The 13,423-nt window shown below is 48.3% G+C and overlaps 1 protein-coding gene across 1 annotated transcript in view; it reads right to left on the bottom strand.

Moving 5' to 3' along the window:
- Positions 1–3,493: 3,493 nt before the first annotated feature.
- LOC107119120 (serine protease 27-like) overlaps positions 3,494–13,423 on the bottom strand; it is a 13,286-nt gene continuing 3,356 nt past the window's right edge. The window contains exons 2-7 of the mRNA XM_015421565.1: positions 12,448–12,585; positions 11,578–11,604; positions 10,203–10,365; positions 7,258–7,529; positions 4,801–4,970; positions 3,494–3,775 (exon numbers count right to left, since the gene is read on the bottom strand). Coding sequence (XP_015277051.1) covers positions 3,494–3,775; positions 4,801–4,970; positions 7,258–7,529; positions 10,203–10,365; positions 11,578–11,604; positions 12,448–12,585 — 1,052 coding nt within the window. The remainder of the gene's footprint in view (positions 3,776–4,800; positions 4,971–7,257; positions 7,530–10,202; positions 10,366–11,577; positions 11,605–12,447; positions 12,586–13,423) is intronic.

Here is a 13,423-nt window from a genome sequence, read left to right as displayed (position 1 = left end):
GGGGGAAACTTTGCTGCATGTTTATTTTTCTGTGTATTCTATCAATGTTTAGGAAATAGGATTCTACTGTGTTGGCAGGCTGGCATAGCGTCTTGCGGTCATCTTGCCAGACAAATCTCTGAATGTTTTTCTATAATAAAGATAAGTTTCATTTTAAGAAGAGACCTTTGAATGTCTCTGCAAGAGCCTTAGTGATTTCCAAGCTTACACTTCTGCCTTAGGTAAGGAGGCAAACACACAGGAGACACACAAACTGAGGGGAAAAAATGTGGGTGACATGGGTAAACACGCTTTCACAGACATGTGCAGACACACACCCACATTTTTTTCTGCCAACAGACAGCCCCACAAGATTTTTTTCCCTTGGAAACCCTTTATTCCTTAGGTGTGCCAAACTGTTTTGAAATTGAGGTTGGAATCTCTGCAGTGGAAGGAGGTTTGCTAGTAGGTTGCCATTGCCAGGTTTTGTTTTGTTTGGTTTTTTTAATTATTAAATTTATACCCCATCCTACCCAGTTCCGGACAGCTCAGGGTGGCTTACAGAGAGAATTAAAAAAAACAATAAGTAATTTAAATAGATCTAAAACCTCAGGGCAGCTCCTAATTGAAAGCCCGGTGGAAGAGCTCCATCTTGCAGGCCCTGCGGAACTGCGTAAGGTCCCGCAGGGCCCTGATCTCCTCTGGGAGCTCATCCCACCAGAAAGGAGCCACCACTGAGAAAGCCCTAGCCCTGGAACTAACCAGCCTGGCATCCCTTGGTCCAGGAAGGGTCAGTCGATGTTGGGACCCTGATCACCTGGATATTTGGGGGGTTGAGCCTGAGGAGGGTGGTGTTTAGGGAAGGGAGGAGCTTCAATGGGAAGGGGCTTTGCTTAAGTCAGGGAAAAAAAGATTTTCCTATTCATTGAGAACTTCACCCCTACCAGAAGAAAAAATGCCCCACAAGCCACAAAATCCTGGCTACAGTCCTGATACATGGATTCAGAAGACCCAGGAAAAGATCGCAAAAAAAAAAATCACCTGCTCTAGGCTTTTAAATATATATATCTCATAGGGTTTTCCTCTGTGCTGTTTCATTTCTGGTGCACTTCCAAGCCCGTGTTCTGAACAAAACCTGGTAGCATTCCAGGGGGGAGGGGTAGCTTGAAATATAGTTCATTACTCAGAGGCAATGCTCCCTTTAAGCTGTGGAGTCTTGTGAGACTAAATTCTACTTGGTGAGCTACCGGCATTAAAGTTGTGAGCTGGTGATTTGACTACTGCATAAATTACTTTGCTCTGCAGCCATTCTTCCTGAGCCAAGATGAAAATATGTGAGCCGGAGGCTAAAAAACGGTGAGCTAGCTCACACTCAGCTTAGAGGGAACACTGCTCAGAAGTAGAGAAAATTATTGGCAATTGCTGATTTTGAGGCACAGGAAATCAAAATGGACCTGATCGCGTGTTATCCGATCCTATGATTTTTCCTCTTATGAAACTATGAATATATTCAGTTGAGTACAACAGTTCAGCTCTACCAATGCAACACTCGAATGCCCAGAAGTCTATAGATTGTCCAGTAGGGGGAGCTGCAGCTAATCTCAGAGGCTGGTGTTTTATGCCTCCTATCTCCCATCAACACTCCCCAAACACATATGAAATATCCAATACGGAAGTCAAATATGTATTCAAATGCATATTAATGTGCTTAAATAGGTTTTTTCAGACCAAACACACGCAGAAAAAGAGAAGCCTTGAACAGAAGAGCAGAAGGCCAAAGAAGTATAACTCATATACACAGATAATCAGAGAAATGACGACATCATTTAGAAAGGAATTGCTCTTATCCCTAGTCATACTGAAAGGCATTAAACCTCTGACCACAAGTTTCAAATCCTGAGGAGGAAATTAGTGACAGAAACTCTAGCTGCTTCATAACTTGCCAAACATTTTTTTAAAGGACATAGCTTTAAAAGGCTACCAACAGTGCAAGTTTTGAGCATGCTTAAAATGTTAAACCCCTCCTTCCCTCCCTCACACAGCCCCAAGGCAAACTGAGGCTGCATGAGGCTTCAATTGTAAGCCCTCAGAAACAGTAATATTGTAATGTCCAGTGTACAGAAGGACAACCTGAGGCCTTCCCATACCTTAACCATGGTTAGGTGGATCAGGAACGTTTGGAGAGCTTGCATACTCCTTCCTTCCTTCCTTCCTTCTTGGGTAGCATTGTTTTCTTTCACATTTGTCTCTTTGGTTTCGGTGATAACTATGGTAAGTATTGCACATTCACTGACACTTTTGCTAATACCAGTAAGCCAAGCCACAGTTTGCAGATAGGACTCTGCCCTGTGGCATGGTGCTAATATAACTTATGCCTGTCTGAGTCCAATAGGGCTAAATCAGGATTAGAATGCGCCAGACAGTGTATGTTAAATAAAATTTCTTAAACTCCCACATACAAAACAATGCAACAAGATTTATATGACTAAACATACAGGGTAACAGTGAACAGAAACGTGCAACGGATAAAGCCGCTGATTCTTTCTCATAACACCTTTGTGGTGAGCTAAGTGCAACATCTCACATCCACCACATACCCGGTTCTTCCCCACTAGGGTTCCCAAATCCCCCCGGGGGGCAGAATCCCCCCCGGTTTCGAGCCCCGATTCCCGCTCCTGCCCACCCCACTCCCGCGTGTGCGTCACCCGGAAGTGACGTCGCACGCTGGGGGCGGGGCAACGCCATTTGAGGGGGAAACAAAGAGTTTTGCAATATTATAATGATATTCTTCCAATAATAACACCAGTCATACTAAATTTAACCTCCCCCCCCCCCCGCTTTTAGCAGTAATTTTCAGCTGCTGTATACCAGCTGGTAAAAGCCTCCTCCTCATTCCGAAGCAGTGCACGAGAGAAGAATGAGAGGTATGTATTGCAAAACAGATACTTTGTGATTATTGACACAGTTTGTGCAAATCCGCTTCTGTTTACCAGATTCCATGAGCAGCGTCTTTAAGGACTGGATGTTGAAGTCCTTGTCCAGGTAATACTCCAGGAGAGGAGGGGGAGCAACAGAGGGGATTGGGAATTGTGCAAAGTGCTCTGTGTTGCTTCCTCACCAGGGAAAATGCCATTCCCCATCCCTCATCTTGTAGAAACCCATGATGTGCTTACCAAGCTCAGAAAACCCTATATTGTTCTTGTTTAGAAATCATGAAATAGTCTAAAACCTTGCAGACCAGAAAGTGTTCTCTCAAGGAGGGGTGGTGACAGAGCCTCTGCTTTGCATGCAGAAGGTCCAAGGTTCAACCCCCAACATCTCCAGTTAAAATGACCATGTAGCAGATAGTGTTAACTGGGCTTCTGGTGTGTCACGAAGGGCAGCATAAGCAACTGCGTTGCCCATAATCTCCAGGAACGTTTTAGTGGAAAGTGCTGATTTCACGGAATTTTTTCCCCCTTGTCCTTACTGTGTGTTGTGGTAAGAGGATCACTAGGGGCACAATGCCATTCGTCTATGTAAGAAGCGTCCTGGTGAGGCCGGAGGCCACGAGGAGAAGCACAAGGCAGAAATCTTTGTGGGTGGTGGTGGAGGCCGATGGCAGAGAGTAGACAGTGATGTTCACTAGGCCAAACTGAACACTGGGAAGGTGTCTCTCTAGCCAGTCCTGGTAGAAACCAACTCGGGTGTAGACCCCTGGGCGGTTGGGTATGGCACACATGTCACCCCAGCTCACAATGCCCGCCAGGAACCAGGAACCATCCACATGGCAGACTAGAGGGCCCCCAGAGTCACCCTAGGTGGAGAAAAACAGGGAGATCATTATGTACTTGGATCTGGGCCAAGACTGTTTCCAAACCCACTTTCCTTCCCATGGGATGCTGTCATATACACGCCTTGAAGACATACACAAAGATATCCCAAATGAGCTCTCTATTACCTTTGATTTAACCCAACAGAGAAATACCAGGGTAACTATATTTTTCCCAGGTCTGCCACTGTGCATGTGCAGAGGTTTGCTTGTTTGTTTGATGTTTATATCCTGCTTCTCTCCTTGATTGGGGCCTACAGCAGGTTTTCACATGGTTCCCTCCCTCTTCCACTTAATCCTCACAACAACAACCTAAGGATGGGCCTGTGGTCACCTGGTGGGCTTCCATGGTTGAGCAAGTGATTCAAACCTGGTCACCCCAAGTCTTAGGCTGACACTCTAACCACTACTCCTCTGTCCTGGGACACCACAAGATGGCTACCCATACCTGGAATTAGGGGATATGGCTTCTGGGTAAACTAAATCCCCAGATTTTTTTTTCTTTGGCCAAAGTTAACTATATGCAGAGGTCATTTCGGGGGGGATCGCGGGGGATCGCAGTTCCCTCGGGTGAGGTACGGGGGGGGACATGACGAAGCCCCGCCCACTGCTTCCGGCCGCCCCGCTTCCGGCCCTCATTCAGCCAGGAGGAGGCAGAAGAGGGAGGGTAAGTTGCTTCCTCCCTGCCTCTCCCCACCCCTGCCTGCCTGGGGCCAGGGAGGGCCTTCACGGGGCTTCCTTGCACTCCCGCCGGCCGGGACCATTGGGGGCGGGGGGTGTGGCCTTATGACACACTTCTGGTGATGTCAGGGGGTGTGGCCTTATGACACACTTCCGGTGATGTCAGGGGTGTGGCATATGCTAATGAGTTCCCCTAGCTTTTTTTCTACGAAACGACCCCTTATATGTCTGACACACACATTCCCTACCCTTCAGCAAGCTCCTTATTATGTCCCAAACTTGGGTATTCCCTGCACCCTCGCTACTAAGACCCATGGGTTGTCCCTTACCAGACAGGCATCTTTCTCTCCTTTGGCATACCCAGCACAGATCATGTCATCCTGGACCTCTCGCTTGCTGGAGCTGATGCCTGTGCCGATGTGGTACAAGGCATCACAGGCTAAGGTGTCTATCAAGGGCAGCTGGAGCTGTTGTAGTGTTTTAGGAGCCCCAAGGGAAGCTTGAGGGACAGAAGAAAGGAGACAGAAAATCAAGCAAGACAAAGGAAGTGATGCACAACAAGTCCCACCCCAACATCAGTCACATCCTCTTCCCCTACCCATGCCACTCAATGCACACTACCTAATCCAATTGCCTTGAGATCTACTAATTCCTAATTTACTTCCAGTTTACTACTGGATTACTACTAACTTGCTACTAAGTGGAACACACTTCCAAGTGAGATCTGGGCCCTGTGGGACCTGGTTCACTTCCGCAGGGTCTGAAAAACAGAGTTGGACCGCCAAATATGGTGTGAAGCCAAGAGAATACTTTTATATAGCCCTGCCTCTTCCCCCTTTTTTATTCCCCTGGGACAGTGATAGTATTATTATATGCCATCTGATTAATTATAAATATTTGAAATGGGTTAAATTTATATGTTTTTAATTGTATTTTAACCGTCTACTATATGTTGTGATCCGCTCTGAGCCCCATGATGGTGGGGGAGATCAGAATAGAAATCGAATAAATAATAAATAATAATAATAATTTACTACTTATTCCACTTTTCCTCTCATAGATAAGCACCTCCCTTCTTTTAAGCTCCACCCCATTCAAAGCTCTTCTCCCAGTTTGGTTCAGTGGTTAAGTATGCGAACTCTAATCTGGGACAACCGGGTTTGATTCCCCACTCCTCCATTTGCACCTGGCTGGATGACCTTGGGCAAGCCATAGTTCTGGCACAGCTGTTCTTAAAAAACAGCAGTTTCTGTCAAGAGCTCTCTCAGCCCCACCTACTTCACAGGGTGTCTGTTGTGGCGAGGGGAAGGGAAAGGAGTTTGTAAGCCGCTCTGAGACTCTTCTCTGTAGTGAAGGGTGGGGTATAAATCCAGTCTCTTCTTCTCTTCTTCTTCTCCCAATCCAATGAAGGGCTTGACTCGTAAGCCACTTCAAGCCACCCCTGATCAAGTTAGGCCTGCATTCATATCTCAAGCTTCCTGGAGCCCCATCCATTCTAATTCCACAGAGCTCATAAAGACCTTTTCGCCACAGCAAGGCTTTCCTGTGGATGACCTGGAGCCAACGAGGCTGCAGATGCAGCATCATGAGAATGTGGCTCCAAAATGGCAGGTTTCCCTGCATTTTCCTTGCCTCGATTCCAACAGCAGCCACCCACTACCACATACCGCCAGGGGAAGAGGGGTATTTTTTGTTTGTTTGTTGATTATGCCAATATATAATTATCAGTTTAGGAAAGTCTCCTGGAGGGGAATATCCACTGGGAGAATCTGGACTTTCCTGCTCATACAGCAACTAGCCTGGCTTCGCTACAAACCTACCCCAAAACATCACAGCAAGGTGGGTTTGGAAAAGTTCATGGTAAAGGCAAAAAAAACTGGGTGATGGACAGAAGACCACAATGCTGTGGGGAAGCAGGAAAAAACACCTCTTCCCAATAGCATCCAAGCCGGACAACTCGTGTCTGTGTGACCTAAGTCCCCTGTACTGGTTTTCAGGCTCTGAGTATCAGGTGCCAGAAGTCAGGCAAAGCAGAGTCATTCAGCCCAAGGTCAGGGGTCCAGAAGTCAGGCAAGGCAGAGTCAGTGGCTTAGCTTCTACCACGGGCATTGCATCCACACCTAACAGCCTTTCTTGGCTGGTTTTATAGCCCCGCACCTAAGGGTCATGCTTGCAACCAGTTGCTCAGAAGCAATCCTGCAAGTACTCATCTTCATTATCAGCAAGCAACTGGCATTGGGCCAGGATGCGTGCACTTTGCCTTCTTCTATGTAGCTCTGTTCTCAGCCTCCATCTGCAGTGCTCTAAGGGTGTAGGTGATACTGGTGGACTGGGAATGGCCAATTGAGGTTCACCTGCTGAATCAGGGCTGGAGGGTGTCAGTGGCTCTGCACCAGCTGTTGGCTGTGAATCCTGACAAGCCTGCAGCTCATTTCCCTGCCAGTCAACTTCTGTTAACTAAAGCCTGGCATCACAGGGCTCCGACTAACAAGTCCTATTCTCCTGGGGAGTCCTCGCTATCACTGAACCCTCACTGAATCATGCCACCCCCTTTCTTAAGAGCCCCTTTAAAAGCTCCCTAAACCTTCTGAGCCAGCTTTTCTGAAGTCCTTCCAGCTACACACCAGGGAGCACCTTAAATTCCACCCGTTCCAAAAATGCTTCAACCATTTTACTACAATGGCTACTCCCCCAAATCTGCCTGTCTCACCACTCACTTCTGTCCCACAACCACCACTTGCTCACTCCCTGGTCTTATGACTCTACAACCCACAACTCATCCTCACCTCCATATTGCGGGGATCCCCATCCTGTCACCCAACATAAGGTACCATTTTGGAACTGGACACTGGCATCTGGAAGACAGGCCGGAAGGGTGAGTGAGGTGAAGCGGATTGGATGTTCCAACCGGGCCAAAGCTATATCGCCACTGGTCCCATCTCCGGCATAGCTCTTGTGCACAATCACCTGGGAAATTCTCAACCACACAGCTTTGGGATCTGAGTTCAAGAGCTGGTAGTTCCCAAGGTTTGCTTGAAAGTTCTCAAGTATTAAATTCCTGTTTGGAGGAACATCCAAGAGTCAAGGCTTCTGGAGTTCCCAAGTGAAAAGAGAGTACTGTAGGATTAAATTCAAAATGATCTATCATGCCGTGCTGACCTGGATAGCCCAGGCAAGCCCGATCTCATCAGATCTCAAAAGTTAAGCAAGGCCAAACTGGTGAGTATTTGGATGGGAGACCTCCAGAGAATATTAAGGCCGGGAGGCCAGAGGCAGGCTATCAAGCCAATTCTCTGAATGTCCTTCATTCCCCAATAGGAGTTGCCAGAGGTCACCTTGACTTCCAGGTATGGGCGCACACGCACACACAATGCAAAAATGCAAAAAAAAAATCTATCATGCCAAGCTCCTATCTTGACATGTCAGCCTCAGCCATCACATATCCATACCTCCTGATAACCCTGATGACAACCCGCACCCTTGTCCTCACTGCCTTGATTCCTTGCCTCTCTGCAAATGCAGCATTGTCGGCCATGTTTATTTTCATGTCGCAGCCAATTTATTTTACATTGAGCATTCACAACATCATATGGAAATAGATGGTTGGTTACTCCCCCTCCCCCCGGTGAGGGACTAATACACACAACTACCCTGTGAGGGAGATCAGGCTGAGAATGAGAGCAACTGTCCCAAAATCACTCAGTGAGCTTCATGATAGAGCCAGAATCTCAACTAGTCCTGCTGCATACTATTAAATATGGGCCAAACTGGGCACTTGCAAACAAGTTGGGTCCAGTTTCCTTGTAGAGGTGCCAGTCTACTGGTTGGGCCTGGACAGGGCCGACCCAAGTTTTGGGGGGGTTTTGCGCACAAGGCGAGGCTACCTTGTGCTGGCCCTGTGTGCAATACTGCAAAAGAAATCCCTGCAGCTGCATTCCTGTGCACAGCGTAGAACTGGCCTGGTGTTGGTTCCGAGTGGGCCTGGGGAAGGGGGGCACTCCGCTGATGGCTCCGGCGCCGCTTCTGCGTCCCCACCGCTGCTGCCATCCCTGCCCCAGAATCCGGCAGGTTTGAAAAAGTCCCCTCCTTTACCAAAGTGCTTCTTCAACCCCAGCCGGGGGGGGGGGGCTGCTGCGAAACAATTCCTTCCTCTGCTCCGCAATGAAATAACTCCACTTTCTTTTTGGAGCGTGTGTTTCTCCCACACACACACACACAGCTAGTTAACTAACAAAGCACATGGCTTAAAGGTTACACTTTGCAATCAAGGGAGAAAGAAAACAAGCCTTTTTGTTGTTGTTGCAAATTCAAAAAGGGGAGGGAGGAAGCCACTCCCTTTTCCAAAGGGCCTCTTCCCCCCCCGCCGGGGGGGGGGGGGGCTGCTGCGAAACAATTCCTTCCTCTGCTCCGCAATGAAATAACTCCACTTTCTTTTTGGAGCGTGTGTTTCTCCCACACACACACACACAGCTAGTTAACTAACAAAGCACATGGCTTAAGGGTTACACTTTGCAATCAAGGGAGAAAGAAAACAAGCCTTTTTGTTGTTGTTGCAAATTCAAAAAGGGGAGGGAGGAAGCCACCCATCCACATCCAAACTTCCAGCCGGGCTAAAGTATAGCCTCGGGGTGCCCACAGCCAGACGCTGCTCTGCCCCTCCGCTCGGCTTTGTTCCCAGGAACACCCAGCTCCATTTTATCTTTGCGCCTCTCTGGCTCCTCAGCAGGTTTCCCATTGCAGACAGAGAGAGATGGGGGGGGCCCAAATGTGAGGCATGGTAGGAGCTTCTGTGAGCAGGACTTTTGGCGGGGGCAGGGCAGCAGGCCACCGCGGTGCCCCTTCATGAGGGGGGGCGCCGCACGCCCTAGGCAAAAGTCTAAATTTTTCTATGGGCGGGCCGGCCCTGGGCCTGGAAATCTCCCGGAATTACAGTTCATCTCCAGACGACAGAGTTCACTTCCCCTGTAGAAATTAATGCTGGGGGGGGGAGAGACCTGGACCATAGCTACAATGGGGCTATTGGGGGCTCTGCCCCCTTCCTTAAAGGGCTCCCACTTCTTAAAGCCCCCCCTCTTTCCAAAAGCACTTAAAGGTATCCTTTAAATGCTTTTGAGAAGACTAGGGGGGTGGCATGTGCCCCTCTCCCTCCCCTCCTGCAAGATTTAGTCACCTTCCGTGGCTGATTTCTTGGTACGGAGTCAAAAGCTGCCTGTAGGTCAATGAAGGCAACACAGAGGGAACCACTTAAGGTCATATATTTTTCTGCCAGGTGATAAAGAATTGCACACTGTCCCAGCGTAGAGTGGCCACGCATAAATCAGGCCTGTCATTGGTGTACTCACTGTTATCATTACTGTTATCACTGCTCTTTTGTTGCTGTGCTGAGCTGTTAAGGCTCAAGACGGTCGTCATAAGAGCAGAGAATTAAAAGGAGGGGAGACTCTATGGCGTTGTATCACCCTGAGGTCCCTGTCCCCCAAAAGCTCCACCCCCAAATCTCCAGGAATTTTACAACCTGAGGCAAGCAATGCTACCCCCACACACACCAGTGGCCGGGGAGGGGACCTGCCAGCCCTAGTTATTGCTTTTCTCACAGCCCCACAACAGCTGCAGGGGACGGATTTTTAAAGCACCACAGAGGCCGGCTTCGGATTATTTTTGTCATCGTCGTCTTTTTGGATATTTATTTATTTCTGCATTTGGCGGGGGGAGCATTCTCCCAGCCACTCACCTCGGGAAGCAATGGGCCGCCGTCAGCACCCACTCAGTATTGATGAGGGTCCCCCCACAGGCATGCTGTCCGTTGTACTGGAGGCTGACTTGCCACGGCCATGCCCCACGAGACGCATCCTCTCCCCCTACAATACGGTTTTGGGCCACCACCTGACCACACACTAGCCGAAGACGTGTGTTTTTGAGAGAGAGAAAGAGAGAGAGACCAGAGTTACCATAAGCCAGAGGTCTGACCAGAACTTTCAGGGCTTTAGCCTCTTTCTTGGGGTGTCCAGGCAAAGGAGTGACTTTGCAAGGCGAGGTGCAGAAGCAAAGGAAGAAGTTGTTTTACTCAGCGCCTGCCCCCCGTGCTTCTTCAACACTCCAAAATAGTGAGGTAAAAGTTGCATAAGGCTTGCGCTTTTGCTTCTGGCTCGAACTCTGTTGTGTAGTGGGTTAGCCGCATGGAAGAATTGCTAAGGCACGCATGATACACTGCACACTTTACTGGTACACCACACGCACACCCACCAACGGCCGACCGGCCGCTTATATACAGTCTGGGGAACCTCCCATTGGCCCATTCAAATCTCCCGCCAATGTCCCATTGGTTCCCCTAGTGGCAGGGTGCAGGAGCCTGGTCCCCATTGTTCTCCGGACTCAAGCTTCGCTGAATCGCGGGCGCCCAGTGGCGGTCCGCGGACACAACAAACTCTGACACACACACCCCAATCCGATGCCAATTCTGCTCCATGGCCTGCTAGGTGCAATACCATAGGGTTGCTAGCCTTCAGGGGGGCCTGGACAAACTGGCTGCTTTGGAGGGTGGACTCTATGGCATTATACCCCACTGAGGTACCACCACTCACAAAGTCCCACCCTCCCCAGGCTCTACCCCCAAATCTCCAGGAATTTCTCACCCCAGAGCTGGCAACCCTAAATGCTTAGCATCTGCAAGGCACCACTAGATTCTGGCCATGTCCCACCAGGCCCTCCCCCGTGAACTGGCAGCTCATCCTTCTCAGGCTCCACCCCCTTCTCTGGGTCAAAAGCCTATCAGAGATGTTAACCCTTTAAAAAGACACACATCTGGCAGAGATAGAATGAAAGGAAATTGTTCTCCTTTCTGAAAGGAGCAAGAATTCACATCTGCCAAATGCATCTACGATACTCCTTTCTGCATAAAATACAAACTGAAGAAGGAAATGAAACATTTACACTTGCCTCACCAATAGCTGCCAACTTTTTTTTCCACACAGGGCTCCTGTGCTTTTAAGAACTATGCAATGGGGGGGGGATCACCAAGTGGAGAGGGCTACCCATCACTGGGCTTATGAGGCAGGCTCTGAATTTCACTGAAAGAACCATCCTCCCTGCAGTTCTGTGGCACTTACCTGACTCAAGGCCATTTTCGAACTCTCCTAAAAAAGGACAGAGAGAAGAAAACGTGATTTCTCTGGTTAGGATGAAACCAGTTTCTGAAACCAAATCCAGAATTTGGCCTGAACCAAACCACTTTAGGTCAGGTTCCTCAAATATTGATGCCAGTTTTGCCAACTGATTAGAAGTCCCGTTAGGTTTTTAACCAATTAATTAGTTAACAGCCATACTAGGTCAAAGTAGTTGTGGCAGAAAAACCATGACTTTCAACATAGGTCTGCCCAAAAAGCATTTGAAGCATAAGGGATGTAAGCAGGGGTTGCCAAACTCCTGTTCACCAGTTTTTCTCCTGACGCACCTTTCCTATATTTCCCCCCTCCAGGCTCATTTCTAGAAAAAGATCTGACAGAAAAATTATCTCATAAGAACATAAGAGAACTTATTATCTCATAAGGACATAAGAACATAACATAAGAGAAAAATTATCTCATAAGAACATTCCTTGATGACTTAGTGCTTCAGAGCATTTTATTCTTCTGCTCAGAGATCTGATAAAGAACCACCCGCACTCCTGATCGTGTATTTCTAGAGCAGCAGTGGTGTCCAGAATCCCGGCCAAAGAGGAGGTCTTCACCAGTGTTCCCTCTAAGCTGAGTTAGTGTGAGCTAGCTCACAGTTTTTTACCGTCCAGCTCACACATTTTTGTCTTAGCTCAGGAAGGATGGCTCCAGAGCAAACTAATTTATGCAGTAGCTAAATCACTCACTCACAACTTTAATGCCAGTAGCTCACAAAGTAGGATTTTGGCTCACAAGACTCCACAGCTTAGAGGGAGCACTGGTCTTCACCCCCTTATCATTACAGCAAGAACAGTGTCCACGTGCCATCAGGAAACTGAACTGTTTCTCTGGTGATTATGGGGTCGCATCCATTAGCATGCGCTTTGCTAAGTTCAGCAATGGCAGACTGCAAAGCTTCCCACTTGAGATACTCACGGTTCTGAGCGTCATTCTCTAGAACACCTGGGTAAAGAATGGGAAAGAGACATTAGAGGCAACGCTTGGGAACCAGATGGTTCAGCTTAAGTGAGACCCAGTCCAGAAATGTAAGTAAACAGAAACATTAGCAAAACGAGAGTCAACGGTTTTGATGAACATGTGGTTTAGATCCTTAGGCATTCTTGCGGCAGCAAAAGACAAAATACTCTTGAATAGTAGCCCGTGAAAAGAGAGTGGAGTGCAGGAAATGGAAATTGCTGGAGTACTGCCAAAAAAAGAAGAAGTATATGGGGTAGTGTCTGGGGAAAGGCTCAGGCCTATCTAGTAGGGTTGCCAACCTCCAGGTGGGACCTGGAGATCTCCCGCTATTACAATTGCTCTCCAGATGACAGATCTCAGTTCCCCTGGATCAAATGGCTGCTTTGGAGGGTAGACCCTATGGCTTTATACCCTGCTGAGGTCCCTCCACTCTCCAGACCCTGTCCTCCACAGGCTCCACCCCACAAATCTCCAGTATTTCCGCACTCAGAGCTGGCAACCCTACCTAGCCGGAATTCCAACCATTTGATACAAAAGTCCTGCACATCACGGGGGATATGTACAGTGATTACTCAGGAATGAAGAAACGTAATCTGCACACGGAGAACTTCATTCTTTGTTACTACATTCAAAATGTTCCAAAACCAATTCGAAAGTCAAGGAGCAGGGCTATTTTTGGGCAGGAACGCACAGGAACGGAGTTCCGGCTGGCTCCCGAGTTGGCCACACCCAGCAGGAACTCATTAGCATAATAGGCCACACCCAACAGCAGAAACTCATTAGGATTGGCTACATTAGGGGTGTGTGGCCTAACATGCAAAGG

The sequence above is a fragment of the Gekko japonicus genome, unplaced genomic scaffold (assembly GCF_001447785.1).
Source record: "Gekko japonicus isolate JY-2015 unplaced genomic scaffold, Gekko_japonicus_V1.1 scaffold1445, whole genome shotgun sequence".
NCBI lineage: Eukaryota > Metazoa > Chordata > Lepidosauria > Squamata > Gekkonidae > Gekko > Gekko japonicus.
This window is presented reverse-complemented; position numbering and strand designations above follow the sequence as displayed.